Genomic DNA, 16,384 nt, shown 5'->3' on the forward strand with positions numbered 1-16,384 from the left:
TCAGAGAAGTTCAAAGTCTGCTGGGAGTGGTTGAAGCCATTAAACCATTTTAATTGTTGGTACAGGACTTGAAATGTGAGAGACATATTTTCTCAGGAGAGCATTGCAGAGATGATAATTTAGGCAGTGTGCTATGTTTTGTGTGAAGAGTCTTAATCAAAACATTTTCTGTTTCATAAACCAATGATCTGATCCTCAACAGAGCTCTGGTTTTATACTGGGGCTCTATCCTCTGCAGATCTCTGAGAATTTGGGACTAAGGGAAAGTTTGACTCTACTTTGTGGCTTATTTTCTTCTCAGCAAACAGAATTATATATATGAAGGGAAAAAGACAGGAAACAAACATTGCACAAGTAAACCACACAGAAACCTGACTGACCCCTCCTTATAGATGAGAAAATTAGGAGAACTAAGAGTCCAGGTTTTGCCTATCTGAATAATTTTAGGGTCTGAAACACAACTGTTCAAGGAGTAGAGACTAATCCCTTATATTTTCATAACAAAAGACTCCCAACCAAACCCAAAACACAAACCAAAAGCAAACCCCCCAAACAGCAGAAGTTATAAGTATTATATAAGTCTGGGCAGAATTGCAGTGGCTGCTACGGTAACTGCAGAATCACTGAGTTAAAAAGCTGTAAGCATGAGTTAACTAATGGTCATGAAACTCTTTGAAAAGTAAAAGGTAAACATTATATGGATTTTTTACACATTTCTCTAAAACTTATTAGCAAGAAAATTAATTATGGTAACTTAGTAACTACAGGTAAAGGATAAAATTACAAATTATGCAAAACAGTAATTTATTCAGTTGAGGGGCTGACGGTACAACTGCTGATGACCAAAGTGCTGTGTGAAGTGCTGAAAGCTATACTTTCCAGCATATTGGTTTATTTCTCCTCTTCTCCTGCTTGGCTCTTGAGATGCCTAAAATCTCATTGCCTGTGTCTCTTCCACAAAAGAGTGCTGAAAGCTATACTTTCCAGCATATTGGTTTATTTCTCCTCTTCTCCTGCTTGGCTCTTGAGATGCCTAAAATCTCATTGCCTGTGTCTCTTCCCGCTTGCCTTTGTGTGGAACCACAGACAGCTCGCCCTGGGTGAGAGCTCAGGCACCTGGCTCACAAGTCACCAATTCTGGCTCTCCCTCGTGCCACATTCACACAGCAGTGATTTATGGGCATTTTTACTGGAGGCTGGATGGACTAGGCCTCAAAGAAAACATTAGCTGGGTCACAGCTCCACCACATCCCATGTTTCTCATCTGGGAAGTTCAGGAGATGCCACCACTGGAGGCCTGGAGTAGGCAAGCTTCTGTAAGCGTGGCCTCAATGAGTTTGCCTGGGGTCAAGGAAGGACTAGATTTTTTAGTTCTTTTCTATCCTTGTGCCCCGAGGGGTATCTGAGTCACCTCAGATGTGGGGCATGAGAATCAAATCCCCCCCTGCTGTCTATGGAAACTGGAAAATGCATCCCACGCTCTGCTGGAGATTGTGTTCTCTAGCTTGGGCTCCTTTTGTTTCCCTCTAGGATGAGCTGTCCTACTGGTGAGCCACTGGTTGAGATCTCCTCTGGAAGGCAGAGGTCTGCGTTTCAGACTCAAGCCCAAGCCAAGTGAAGCCCTAATCAAGGTATGAGGATGACTCACTTCTGCTCACCCTTCTGACTGTATTTCTCTGTAGGATGTGACACCCGTAACCTGGCAACACGGCACTGGTGACATCACTTTTTTTGCAACAAGTTTGGCAGCTGTATAGAATGCCTTACAGGAAAAAGAGCTCACATCATAGACATTGGATTCCCAAGAAAAACCTCATGTGATTGTGTGCTCTGCTGCTCGACCCCTCATCCCTTCCCCAGGGATTTTATTAGAGAGTGGGCTAATTTCAAGTGAATTTGATAAAGGTGAAATGTCTTAAAAAGAAAAAGTTTCTAAAAGAGCCACAAATATTGATGACCATTAGAACAGAGATAACCAGATTAGTGACCCCACTGAGACACTAATGGAGACTCAGTTTTATTAATAAAGACCAGAAAATCAAAAAGGGAAACAGCCGCCAAGAATCAGCCTTTGTAAGTCCCACTGCTTATGAAATTGCTAACTCCTACTTGTTATTACTTGTCTTCATAAAAACACTGCCTGTCTTCTCCCTCGGGCATCTGTTACAAGTGTTGCTGAAGATGTCCTTGCAGAAAGAAAACAATTACTTTAATAGCTCCCTTTAATAAGAATACAGGCACTGCAGTTAATCAGCTGCCTTTTCGAGCCCTTGCCCGTTAAGAGCCCAGTGCAGCAGGTCTGAAAACACAGGGTGTAAAAGTGTGATTGCCAAGCCCCCCAAGGCTGTGTGAGAGCTGGAAAAGGCACTGCTATCACATGGTGGGCTGGTAGGAACTGCAATTGCTGCCTGAACACTGAAGGCAAACTCTGTGTTTTTCTGTTGAGTAATATCTTCTGTCTCCTTCTATCCCTCATCATAAAACTCAGTTTATTTGTTTAGAGCCTCTGCAGTGTAGATAAGGGATATTAAAACAGGCAAAAATAGATTAATACATTCTTTTAAGACCAACTTAAAATGCTAAGAAGTTAGCCTTTAAAATCTATTGGCCTATAGGCAGATTTTTTGCATCAATTGTGCCAAAAGACACTGTTCACCAGCACCTGCTCTCACTCCATCAGGTTCAAGCACTTCCATATCATACTTAAACATTGCATTTATAGGCCTGAAGTACTGCAGAATCTCCTTCAGATGGAAAATTTTTGGTTTTGTTCTTTCTTCTTTGAAGAATTCCTGAAGGGAAGAGGCATTTGAGACCTCCAGAGCTGGCAAGCAGGTGACACAACCCTTTCCCTGGGTTTCTCATGTGACCAGTTGCTTGCTCTGGTGCCACTCAGCCGTCCAGAAACCTCTTTCACTACCAGTTTATGGGGACAGGATGTGAGATCTTCAATTGAGGAGGGCTGTGGACAGTGGCAAAGTAAGTCCAAGATCAACAAATGGCAAAACCATTGTTCTCCAGCTCCTTGCTTTGCAGCACTGTCCAGTGAAACACAAAAAGGCTCTGCAGGAAGTGTGATGGCTGCTCCCAGGGGCATTTTGAGGGTGTCCCCCCACACCTCTCACTGCTGGAGCCTGCCTGGCCCTGTGAGATCCTCCCCATTCACACCCTCAGAGCAGTGAAACTCAATTTTGCTGTCACTGAGAGGTTTCTAAGCCAGCCCTGGCCAGCAGCCAGCTGCTCAGTAGGCAGCAAGCTGAGGATCCTGAGGAATAAGCCACCCACGGTGTCTCAGAGCCCTCTAAACCTGTTGGGGTTGACGGAGATTCAGGAATCCTGGATTCATGGCCCCTTGCCAGGAGAGGTGCCAAGCAGACCAGGGAGGCTACCTGCCAACCAGTGATCACCAGGAGACCATGATCAACCCATCTCTTCTTGAATAAATTTACATACACTGAGCTCAGGATTGGATCAAAGGTAAAATCTGGTACCTACCTGGGTTTCACGAGATTTATTTTCTGTTGCCTACACTGGCTGTCAATAATTTTGCCATTGCTTTTTCAATAATTTAGTGACTGAACCTCATTTTAATGGATTGCCTCAAATTAATGGACTGCCTAACACTGATGTCAGGCCATTGATTAATCTTTTTTTCCTTTGTTTTCTGTTTAACTTTTCAAGACCTTTTAACATCTTTTGGTGCTTTCCTGAAATGTGCCAAAGGTTGACTCAGATCTCAGCAAGCTTCCTGTAAATGTCAACAAGAACAAAAAATAAAGGTTTGGGGCTAATGGAATGATAATCCCCTCATTCTCCCCCCACCCCCCAGCCCACATTTCACATTAGAATGAGGTCATACTCCGCATTAGGTGGTGGGACACTTGTTACATCCCTCTGAGCTCTGCTTCCTCAGCTGCATCCAGTCTCACGGGTTAATTTGGTGCTGCAGATTCAAGAAATGTTGGATAGTTGCTGTCAACAGAAAGTGCTGGACAAAAGGGACATCTGTTTTCTTTCTGAAGATGCTCCTGCCTTTTTTTCTGAAACACAGAAAATCTAGTGCTGCCTGCGACGTAGATGATGCTTCAGATGGATTTTGGGGCTTTTCAGCTTCAAAACTTAGTTAATGAGCCTGGATCAATGCAAAACAACCTGCTGTAGAAAGCAAAAGAGTGTGTTCTCCATTGAGATAACAGCTTGTGGAGCTATTACTGCAATAACACTGCCTTGCAAAGAATACTCATTTCAATGGTTAATTGTTTCCAGCTCCGTGCTGGTACAGTCCCAGCAGGAACAGGCCCAGCATGACTCCTGCTGCATTGGCCGCTGCTATCGCAGCGCACAGAGCACTTCCCAGCAGACGTGGAAGCATTTAATCACCTGAGTGAGCACTTTCTGCACTCCAGCAGCCAGCAGAGAGCCAATGCCCTGATGCAGCCAGTGCCCTGATGCAGCCAGTGCCATTCCTGTAATGGTAATTTTCTAACTCCATTGCTGGGGCGAGCAGAAGGGAAATGTGGGATGTGCAGCAGAGTGTCCAGAGCCAGGGTTAAAGCACCCGTGCCCCTGTGCAGTCTGAGAGCCTGGTAAAGCCTGGTGCAGCCTGCACCCCCTTAAGAACATCACATTCTGCTTTGCCAAGAAGCTGAATAAATGTAACTTTTTATTTCAGGTGAAAGCAAATAATTTCCATTAAAAATGCCAATTTCCGTTAAAAATGCCATGAAAAATACATGTACAAGCTGCTACTGCAAGCAGTTTCATTTCATTAGTGGGCCAACCAAGAGTCTTGATGTTGAAAGTATATGTGTACCATATTCTGTGCAGCTAAAAGAAATACATAAAGACAGTCAGCACAAGGCAGCATCAGGGCGCATAGCTGGCATCTGCAATCATATGTTTGCTCTTTCTTTCAGTTCCCCCTTCCTTTCAATTACACCCACCGATTATCTTTCGATTCATTGACATTGCAGTCACTCCTGTGTGGGCACAGTCAAGCTAGTTTCAAATGAGCTAATTTGGCTACAGATAACATTGGAGACAGTGCAGCATGGGACTGGATGCAGTAGAAACTGAGTAAATATCTCAGTGGCTTCCCCAGAATGGGCTGTGGTGGGCTGCTGTGGCTCTCAGCACACGAACAAACTGTGTTAAATCCAGCTGAGGCACACGGGCAATACACAGCCACGATTTTGGTGCAGAATGTGGTTACTCTCAGGGAAGGGCTAGGCATGCTGCAGACCACCACCTCGGCTGAAGCAGACCTAGTATATAGACCTAATGTGTCCAAAAGCATCATTCTGTGGGTGGGGAGTTTCAGTTTGTTCAGCACTCTTATAATTGCTTGAGATGTTAAATAAAAAAAAAGAAAGGAAAAATGCAGACTTTACCCTGATGTATAAAAGCATAGTGCCTGCAGGAGCACAAAACCAGTGGAGATGACTGATGAGGCTTTCATGAGGTCTGAAAACACACCTATGACCCACCAGATGCAGAGAGACGAGCCCAGGGAACTTCTGGGACAGTAATGCTGCAGGCAGCGTCTAAACACCTGAGACCTGGGGACGGGAAAAACCTGCCCTCAGCGGCCAGGCGACAGCACTGGGGACGCTCTTAGTCCCCCTGTGCCCAGGCGGGAAGGAGGAGGAGGTCAGCCTTCCTCCTGCTCCGATCCCCCCGCGGGCGCTGAGCCGGGATCCCTCCATGGGGAGCGGTGCCGGTGCCGGTGCCGCTCCCGCCCGCCGGGCCGGGCCGGGCCGGTGCCCGCGGTGCCCGGGCGGGGGCGGGCGCGGCGCGGGTGACGCCCGGGGGGCGGTGGCGGCGGCGGCGGCCCCGCCTCGCCCGGCCGAGGGGCGGGGGCTCCCGCAGAGCTGCTACTACCGCCGGCGGGGTGTGAGCGCCGGGGCCGGAGCTGGAGTGGGGCCGGGGGGACAGCGGCTGCGGCGGCTCCTCCTGTGCCGGAGAGCGGCGGTGCCCGAGGAGGGAGGAGGAAAAGAAGAACGAGGAAAGGCGCGGGGGCCCCTCGGCGGGGCGCAGGGTTCCGCTGACCGGGCGAGTGTGGCGGAGCGGGGTCTGTCCGCAGCTGCCCCGCCGCCGCCCGGTGCGCCCCGGCTCCCGCGGAGGTCCATGAGCGGCGGGCGGGCAGCCCCGGCAGCGCCCCGCGCCCGCTCCCCCGGCTCCGGCAGCGGCCCGTGGCGGCGGTGAGATGGGGGGCAGCCTGGGCTGCCACCGCTCCATCCCCCGCGACCCGGCCGACCTGTGCCACAGCCGCAAGTTCAGCGCGGCGTGCAACTTCAGCAACATCCTCGTCAACCAGGAGAGGCTCAACATCAACACGGCCACGGAGGAGGAGCTGATGACCCTGCCCGGGGTCACCCGAGTGGTGGCCCAGAACATCGTGGAGTACCGCGAGTACATCGGCGGCTTCAAGAAAGTGGAGGACCTGGCGCTGGTGAGCGGGGTGGGGGCGGCCAAGCTGGAGCAGGTGAAGTTCGAGATCTGCGTGAGCAGCAAGGGCAGCTCGGCGCAGCACTCGCCCAGCTCCGTGCGCAAGGACCCGGCCTCTGAGCACCACCTGTCCGCCACCAAGATCAACATCAATACGGCCACCCCGGCACAGCTCATGAGCATCCGTGGCATCACTGAGAAGATCGCCAACAGCATTGTGGACTACCGTAAAGAGCACGGGCCCTTCAAAAGTATCGAGGACCTGGTGAGGATGGACTGCATCAACTCCTCCTTTCTGGACAAAATCAGGCACCAGATTTTTGCAGAGCGCTCCAGGCCCCCTTCAACAAATACCAACGGTGGCCTCAGCTTCATGGCCAAGCCTCACCCCAGCCCCACCTCTCTAAGCCTGCAGAGCGAGGACTTGGACTTTCCTCCCGGGGGTCCAACCCAGATCATTTCCACTCGCCCCTCTGTGGAGATGTTTGGGGGGGTGAGGGATGGCAGACCCGTCTTCAGGGTGGCTACGTGGAACCTGCAAAGCTGCTCCGTGGAGAAGGCCAACAACCCCGGCGTGCGGGAGGTCGTGTGCATGACACTGCTGGAGAACAGGTAAGAGGCAGCACCTGACCTGCAAGCCCAGCTCCATGCAGGATTGTAGGCTCCTGCCTTTGAGGCACTGTAGAGTCTTGTTGTGATCCTAGTGGGACTGACTCCTTCCCGGGATTACTAAGTGTTTCCCACTGCTTGCATGAAACCGTGTTTGAGTCATAGCGCTGGGACTGTAGTGGCTGTCCCTCCATAAAGCTGCCGTAACCCTCGATGGGCACTGGAGCTCCTGAGGAGGGGTGTGTGTGTACACACAGCTGTGCAGGGGAGACTGGCCTGTCACAGTCACCTCAGGCCTGTTAGTGGTTGGTCAAGGACTGTTTCTCCATTAAGAGCCTTTTGAAGAGGTCGTGGAGAGCTGCCTTTCCTGCCAGCAGCTGGGGGGCAGTAGCAGGAGAAGGGCTGTGTAACAGGTGTGGAATGCCACAGCTCGTCCCGTCCCGCAAGGGTGACACAGCTTCTTAATGAGTGGTCACGGGGCATCTCCTGAGCTGGAGGGACTGCTCATCCTTGGGGATGTGAGACATGGAGCACCTGCCTGGGGAGGCTGTGCTGTCCTTGTGCCAGGCTTTGTGCCCTGACCGCACTGAGCACTTGGTGGTGTGGCAAACAGGACGGTACTTCAGGTGTTAATGCAAAACTGGGAGTTTGGGTTTTGGTTTTTTGTGTGTAATTGGTCAAGGGTGCTGGGGATGACTGTCTTACTAAATTTTCTGCTGGACACAGAAATGCAGATTGCAGTAAGCGTTTTGAAATAACTCCAGCCCTTTCCTTTTCATGTGTCAAATCTGTCTCAGCTGATCTGGTATTTAGTTTACAAGAGAGGTAAAGTTACTTTTCTCTCTGGCTGTGACTCAGACTTCCAGCAGGAAATGAATAGGGGCAGGGGACTCTTGGGCTTCTGCAAAAGGGATGTTTTGGGGAGGGGAAGTGCTCGTGAGCTGTTATCTCTGTCCTTTTCCAATAATATGCTGAATAACAGCTCTTGTTGGTGCGGTTGCAGAGGTCAGGCATGCGAGCAGGACAGTGGCAGTGATATGAAATCTGTGCTGCAGTACAGTATTTGTGGCCAGGGATACCTCTGCCGTGCACTGCTTGGGAGCCTGGTGCTCCCACATAGGAAACATCTGTCATCTCACAGCCACCACTGTCTGATTCCCAAAATGAAGATGATAAACCAGCAGGGTTATTGAGATGTTACACTGATAGCTTCAGCCTAACATCTGTCAATATTCTGCTTCACTAGTTCAGGTATCCTGTGCTTCCCCCTTTGTCTCCACTTTCTCTTGCTATTTTTTTCTCTTTTTTGGTGTGGGTTTTTGTTTGTTTTTTTTTTTTTTTTTTTGTTTCGTTTTTATTTTGGGGTTTTTTTTGGTAAGCAGCTGGAGTGGACCTGCTGGGGATAGAAACTCAGATTATCTCTAGTCTCATAATAATTCTAATAACAAAAGTGACTTTCGAGATTTATTTATATTTTTTATATACATAAATAAGGGATTTTTAAGGACCTCCTCCAGTAAAGTGCTAACTGTCACTTCTGCAACTTCAGCATTTTGGGGGGAAAAGCTCCAAACAAGATGAACCACCTATTACAAAAACCAGGAAGATGTAGTGGCTTCTAAAATAAAGCTGCCTTAGCCCAAGCTGATCACTGTGTGTGTAGAGTGGAAATTAGTTTAAATTTTGCCCTGAGACTGCATGGTGCTTAGTTTCTGTGCAGCCTAGCCAACAGGCACTTAGTTGTGCTGGGTGCTGTAAAATGTCTCCTGGATACTTTGAAGTTTCAAAGGAGCCTGGTAGAAATGCTTGGTTTTGTTCTGTTTTATTGCACATATCTGTGTCATCAATCACACAGGGTGAGTGCAATGCAATTGTTTTCTGTACTTGATCCAATTTGTGATAACGTGAGAAGCTGGAAAGAAATGAGAGCATTGTGTATCCACAGACAAGCCTGCAAAACTTTCCTGGGAAAATAAATGTGGGAACAGAAAAGAGCAGCACTATGCAGGAAAAATATATACATTGGGAAAAGCCATACTCAGCAACTCAGGGAGGAATTTCCTCTTGCTTGTGTGAGCATTGATGGGGTCAGGGGAGCTTTGTAGCTGTAAAACAGCCTCAGCTGAGGCCAGAATCTGCCTGCATTCTGCTTTTGAGCTCTGTGGTCTCACTCCCAGCTCAGGTTGTGTACCCTGGGAATGGACAGAATGCCTTGCAAACTAATCTTTGCACAGGTAAATCAACTTCAGTAGACAGTCAGCTGGAGAAATTCACCTCTTGCTTCTCCAGGCAAGAATATATCACTGCACAGGGCTCACCAGCTTTCAGCCTCACAAAATCCGTGGGTGTGTTTTCAGGGTGCTCTGTGGGTGTCCCACGTGTGTGGCTCAAGTCTCCAGCTGTGGCCCAAGCTGGAGGTGGATCTGAAGGCTCTTTGGCCTGACAGTAGGTGCTCTCATGTGCTGTGCTAATGGGCACCTGCTTGCTGCTGCCCGTTCCTGATGTGCAGGAATAAGTGTGCTCCTTCATGCTGGCTCCTTACAGTCAGGGCTGGGCTCAGGTCGTCCAGGATGCTCTCAGGAGCTGGAGTACTGTCTTGTTGCAGCTGGAGGAGCTGCCTCACCTTGTTTCTTAAGTCCAGAAATAAAGAACAACAAGTCAAGAAGATCAGTAAAACTGTGTAAAGAGAAGCAAAGAATCTAAATTTTATGAACTGCGGTCTTTTATGCCAGTTAAAAGGCTTGCTTTTTACAAATTTGTTGGTTGGGGTTTTTTTGTGTTTTAATGACATGGTCACAGCAAGTAGCTTTAAAACCCCTTGGGGTTGTTCTTTCAGGTGTTAACCACAGTACTGCTTCTTTCCAGGTGAGGTAGAAGGCTGTGATCCTCCTGTCTTCCAGCCCTTTGCCTTGAGGGAGCAGTTGTGTAGGAAGGAAAGAGGGCCAGACTTTCATTCAATCCAAAGAAAAAGCAAGAAAATGTCATATTGCAACCTGCTGAAGGGAGGAGAGGAAAAAAAAAAGAACTTAATTCAAAGTCTCATGCTTGTTCCCAGAAGTGCTAAATTTCTGGAGAGCAGTGAAGGGAATGTACACTAAATCAGTAAGCATGACTACTACTGCGAAGCTATTTTGAAATTCATTGCTGTAGTGCAAAAATAATGAAATACAGCAAGGTCCTCACCCTCTTTTCTCATATTACAAGGATCTATGTTTATCACAGTGTTTGAAGTGAAGGAGTGAGGTGTTTTCATTCAGAGGACTATAGGGTAATTTTAGAAGAGCTTAACATGATGAACGAGGAGGCGAGCATGACACATAATTGGATTGAAGTATCAAGTCTGGGGTGAGTTTGCCCAAACCTGCAGTGTTTCTTGCAGGTGTTGTTCAGAAAATCTGGGATTTATTGACAAAGAGTCAGAGTTGGCCTGTCTCTGGGGATGCAGGTCATCCCCTCTATCTGACCTCCATGTCCTCCCCATTCTCAGGGGGAACCAACTGCTTCTTCTCACCAAAAAAATAAAAAAAAATGTAGGGTTAGAGTAGCATGATTAAAAGGGCAAGTTCAGGTCAAAGGCAGCGAGTGTTTTTGTGGAGAAGAAGTAGCCCCATGTTTCCAATTCCAGAGGATGTTTCCTCTGGACAAGGATGGTGGAAGTACCTCAGAGCTGCCCCATACCCCAGGTTCATAGGGAAGGGTACTTTGGCCACTCCTTGTCCATACCTGCCTCAGGCCTGTCCCTCCTTGCCATAAATTGAGCTCGTGGCTCCTGTGACACCCTGTCACTGCTTTCTCTGGCTGTCAGGGTGCCAGCTGGATGATCCCATGAAGAAGTGTGGGGACAGGCATGAGCAACACTGACAGAGAGACAGGTGCAAACTGCAGTTTTGCTGTGTGCTTCGAAGTCTGCAAGTAGCCAAGGGCAGTGATCAGCTGTGCACCTTCCCCAGCATGGCTTCCAGTGGAGGTTTTCCAACTAGTTTTCATGATGTTTTATAATACTGAACAGCAACTTTGTGAAGACCTCTAAACTTTTTTTTTTTCCTTGGAAGCACACTTTGCAGTTGATTGAATGAAAATTGATGGAAGGTTTGAAGGCCAGAAGTTGTACTCTATGTAAAGGAGGAAGACCATGTGTCAAGATGATGGTGGGTCCAAAGGTCCACAGAGCCCAGCTCTGCTTCCTTTCAGATGTCAAGCAGTTCAAGCTGTTGTTTCCTTCTGCTGCTTTCTTTGCGCAGCTTCTTGATGTGGTTACATCTTCTACATGCAAAAAGTGTAAGTGATAAAGTCTTAACACTTGTTGCAAAAACTGCAGAACCACAGAAGAGCTCAGGTTGAAAGTGACCTCAGAATATCATCTGACCCATCCTTTCCTGGGAAGGGGAGCCTGGATGAAATTATCTATCCCTGTGTCCAATCACACAGGCTGGAGGCTTGAAAACCTCTAGGAGGTTGTTCCAGTGATTGACTCTTTTCACTATAAAAAGAGTTATAGCCTGCATGTCTATAGAGTAACAAATACAAATAGCAGTATAAGGTTTGGACTTAGCACTGGTGTTGTTTTTTTTCTTTGGCATGGACAGTAAGCTTTAGGAACATGTCAGTCCTTTTTTCTTCCCAAGGTTTGTAACTGGTGAGCTGTGTTCAGTTTGGTTAGATGCATAGAGGTCTCTCAAAGGCAAGAAATTCATCTCAATTTTTGTGTCTGGGACTTGAATGAGTGTTCCAGCTGGGGCAACAGTAGGTAAACCTCAGCCCAAAATTGCTTCCTGGGAGGCAGGGTGGACAGGCAGGCCCTGGGTAACCCTTGCTGTGCCACCATACTTGAAAGTTCCTCTTCTTAGCCTTACCTACCCTAGGAGACCTTAAGCACATCCTCTTGTCACCTAATAAAAAGAGAAGTTTCTGAGCCAACCTCTGAAGCAGTCTCTTCCTATTAATACATGAGGAAAACTTAATCTTGCTCAGGCCCCTGCACTAGGGGCTGGAGGCAGGAGAACCACTTTTCCCGTTGTTCCTCTACACTAAATAACAGGGTGGGGCTTTTACTTTCCTCTCTGGTCTCTTAGTCTGGGACAGGAGGCAGCTCTTTGCTACTGGGGCTTGTTAATTTGCTTGGGAAGGGGTATGGTGTGGTACCTTGCCTCTGGGATTGTATTGGGTTTCCTGTCAGGATGATGGAAAAGATTGCACCCTGATGGAGCAGACATTGTAGTAATTTATCATGGTAGTAGTGATGGGTGTACTTGCACACTTCAGAGGTTCATCACCAGCTTGTATTTGTTGTTTCTATGCTGTTGCTGGAGCTCTCAGTGGTCAGTCAAAGCCCTGAGGTGCATCTGTTTTATATCTCTTTCTTTGTAAAGCTACGTGATTTTCCCTCCAGTGGGTTAGGCTGGAGCCTTGCCAAGGAAAATTCCCCTGCAAGAAAAGATCAGGAAAGAGGGCCTGGCTTGAGTAACCTGACCATGCTAATGAGTCTTAAGCAGCAGAAGAACAAATACACCCTCTTCTCCTTATGTAATAGAGAGGAAATCCTGCCTCCTGCAACTTCAGAGAAAACTTAAGGAAAAAAAGGAATTGTTAGATGATATCATTTATGTGCACTCCACAAAGGGATTTTAATGAGAAGTAGAAAAAATGAGGCATATAAAGCCACCATTAATCTGCACTTTCTAATGCCTCAGAGGACAAAAATGTGGGGTGATGGAAGAGCTGTTGTTTTGGGGATTGGTTTTTTTGTTGGTATTTTTTTTGCTTCCGCCTGCATGAGACCAATGACATTTTACCTACTGGAGACTAGTGGGAGCCTTGAACTGCCTTCTGCATACCATCTGGCACGGGAAAGCAGCAGGTCAGACCCTGAGATATGTATTTTCCAGTGAAATGAGACTCAACTGATTTACTCCTGTTCAGGATTTGGCCCATTCCTTTGCCTGTGTAAAATCACATGAAGGCTGCCAAGCTTAATGCTAAAGAGCACTGCCCTCTCCCTGGGGCTTAGGGCTCCTCTGAGGTACTGCTCCCATCTTGGGTAGGGGCTCCAGCCCCTCTCAGGACTGCTGCTGGGGGAGCAAGTGATGTCAGTTTTAAATTATTCAAATAATATGCTAATTGGATTCCATTTCCAAACTTCTGCTTCCTATGGATGCAGTACTGAGCCCCTCTACAAGGGCATCACCTGCTCCTCCTGCAGGAGGGGGGCTGCTTGTTCAAGATACTTTGCAGCTCTTGGGTCTTTGCAGGAGAGATCACAAGCAGAGGGTGGACTTGCAGCAAGACTCTGAAGGGTGGATGCCATCCCTGTGTCCAGAGACTTGGAGAAGGCATCTGGAGCCACGTGCTCTGCAGGAGATCTCGGAGGAGAATGCACTGAGCTAGCTGCTTGGTGCTGCTGGGTCTCTGTTGCCACAGCCCCCACAGCTTTCCTTCCTCAGACATGACACAGGAATGTAGGGCAGGCCCTTGAAATTACCCCCTGAGTAGCCTTTCCAGGGATTTTCTGTTTTAAATGGAGATCTGGGCATTGTTTTAACTTTGCACAACTGCAGTTTCAGCGTGCTTCCTGAACATTCAAGAGCTGTATCCAACCAGTCATTTTTATCTGCTTTGAAGTTGAGAATGTGGCTGGAAAAATCGTATAGTTAAAGGCTGGTTTATCAATATAAAATAAAACATCATTATTCTTCTCCTTTTTAAAATTATAACCATGCCTTGCCACTGTTACTTGTGCCATAAAGCTTGACTAAAATTAAACAGATCAGTGGGGAAAGAGCTGGTTCATATATTATTCTTTTCTCCCAACATTTCTAATTGATACATCTGGCAGCACTTAATGGCCACATAGTTTCAATCCATGCCTGCTTGACTATTTTGCACGTGTTTTGTGTCACTGGATTCATGTTTTACATTGCAGGTATTTTGGTAAACCAGAGCCGCCAGCTTATTCCTGTAGATCCTGCAAGGTTTGCTTTATTCCATGTGGCAAAGATTAAATGGGTTGGCTGATTTATGGTAATAAATTGGTGAATTATTAAGTGATGCTGTACTGCCTGTTCCCGAATCACAAGCAGAGGCTACAAGACTGTAACCTCATTCTGCTTGACTTCTCAGCAATCTTGTGCCACATGGCTGTGGGAGACAGACTGGGTGTCTACACACAGGGCTTCGTCCTGTAAACAGAAATATTTAATGCTTTGTGACTTTTTCCTGTGGTTTGGGAACCTGCAGTACAGCTGCAGGAAGGGTGATTTTCTAACTTTGTCTTTGAAAAGAGCAACAAGACCATTTCTAATTCTTACTGGGAAAGAAGAACCAAGGCACTACTCAGTTCTTGACAAGGTGCAAGCAGAAGCTTGGTCAGTCACTGTTTACTAGAGGAAAACACTGTCTCTGCAACCAAGTGCTGGGTCTAGCTTACTGTGAACATGGGTCTCCAGCAGTGTTAAACAGGAATATTTTGGACAGGGTTTTTTCAAATTTAGCTGCATCCTTCTTGATGTAATTGAGCTTCAATGTGTTTCCTACAGCTTCATTGTTAGGAGGACCCTGCTTCTTTAGTTTCTAATTAGTGTTTCTTTGGGAACATGCTTTCAAGATTTGGCTGGATGAGGAGAGAAGAGGTGATAGGTCATGGACTACAGTGTGTGTGTAATTTTATTTTTAAGTCTCATTGTTCTTCATTGTAATGCAAGTGTAAGCTGACAGATGGAAGCACAGTGTCCTTACTGAAATAATTACAATATGCTGCAGTAATTTCTTAAGACTATTATATGGTGTGGTGTTGGAGACAAGAGCCACGGCACATTAATAATAACAGTGTTTAAAAATAGGAACACAATAGCTTCTTCACTTCCAGATTTTTTTTTCCATTATTATTTTGCAGAGGTACTGTGCTTTGTTTGAGTAATAGCTGGTGATCCCCACTGATTTATCAGAGAGTAAAAGTGCATGATGGCTTTGCTGTGAGGGGAGGGGAAGACCTACCAGAGACCTCCCTTCTCATGTTTCTCCTCTCCCTCATCTCAGGCCTAGGTGCTCCACAGTGGATTCCAAGATGCCTTGTAAGGTGCCAAGAGCATGGTGGGCACCATATCAGTGGTAGATAAACATGAAGGGAATACGCAGCTGTGGTAAAAAAGGATATTTTCTGTCAATGAACTGTTTCATCTCACCCCTGGCATATACAGCCTATCCATGTCCTGATCAGACCATGTGACATTTTCAAATGGCACGAGTGTTTTAAACGGCTTGGTCACCGGCAGGGAGGCTCAGTGCTGCTGACCTCCTTTCCCTCCCTGCTGCTGGGGGTTTGTGCAGGAAGGAGCCCAGAGTCAGCACTAAGCTGTTATTTTCAGTGCCTGTGGTAAAATTATTAGAGGCCAGTGAGTAAGAGAAATAAGTTTACCCTGCAGGTGCCCCATGTGCGTGCATGTTCCAAAAGTTCAACTGTGTATAAAAATATAATTTAAAAAACAATTGATTCCTATGGAAAAATACATCTGGGGTTGTATTGTTGTGTGTGCTAGGGGATGGCTGAGAACACTGTGGATACTGGCTGTGCACTGCGAGTGCAGTGGAATTAATGCAGCCTGCTTGTGCAGAGTGGATTGGAATCCCTCTGACTGAGTCCGTCTGGAAGGGAGCAGGCTGTCTGTCTGCTCTGTCCCTGTATCTGTCACGGAGCTGCGAGGAGAGCACAGTAATGCCCTTCTGCTCTTTGTGGTGAACATCCCAGTGGGCAAGGCTTTACCTGGGGGCAGCTCTTACTGTAGGCTTACGGATACAGGTAATGAGGAGGAACCAAGAAATTTCCTTTTCCTTCTGCGTGACTATTTTTCTCCCTGTTTTTAGAGGTGTTTCAGGTAATGTGACCAATCTCCTGTGCAAATTTAGCTACAACAGCTGTCCAAGCCGTTCACAGCTGAACGGGTTGTTAATGGGTTCCTGAGCAGCTAATTGATCGGCTCTGCTCTGGCTGCGTGAGGCAGTGGCAGCCTTCCTGCCCCAAATCCCTCCTGCTTGCTGCACGCCAGTCCTGCAGAGCCGCCGCTCCCTCTGCTTCACAGGGCGGGCGGAATAAAGGAGCTGCTGCTTTTGCCTTCGGACTTATCCTTCCCCTCCCTGGTATTTATTTATAGCCGCGCTGTTCCCCTGCGCTTCCGTGTCGCTGTGTCGGCCACAGCCCTGCGGGTGCGCTCGGCTGCCCGGGGCTTGCTCCAGGCTCGCTGGAGGTAATTGCCGGTCAGTGCCCGCTCTCTCTAGCTCGGGCTGGGCTGGGGTAAAGGTTAGCCACCTTTCTGCCAAGCTGGAAGCAGCGCGCTGT

The 16,384-nt window shown here is 47.6% G+C and overlaps 1 protein-coding gene across 1 annotated transcript in view; it reads left to right on the forward strand.

Moving 5' to 3' along the window:
* The first annotated feature begins 6,177 nt into the window (after nucleotides 1–6,177).
* The window catches only part of EEPD1 (endonuclease/exonuclease/phosphatase family domain containing 1), a 62,580-nt gene continuing 52,373 nt past the window's right edge, over nucleotides 6,178–16,384 (forward strand). The window contains exon 1 of the mRNA XM_054273896.1: nucleotides 6,178–7,059. Coding sequence (XP_054129871.1) covers nucleotides 6,206–7,059 — 854 coding nt within the window. The 5' untranslated portion in view covers nucleotides 6,178–6,205. The remainder of the gene's footprint in view (nucleotides 7,060–16,384) is intronic.

Source organism: Melozone crissalis, unplaced genomic scaffold (assembly GCF_028551555.1).
Source record: "Melozone crissalis strain CALT ecotype California unplaced genomic scaffold, PUWL_Pcris_2 ptg000016l_1, whole genome shotgun sequence".
Lineage (NCBI taxonomy): Eukaryota > Metazoa > Chordata > Aves > Passeriformes > Passerellidae > Melozone > Melozone crissalis.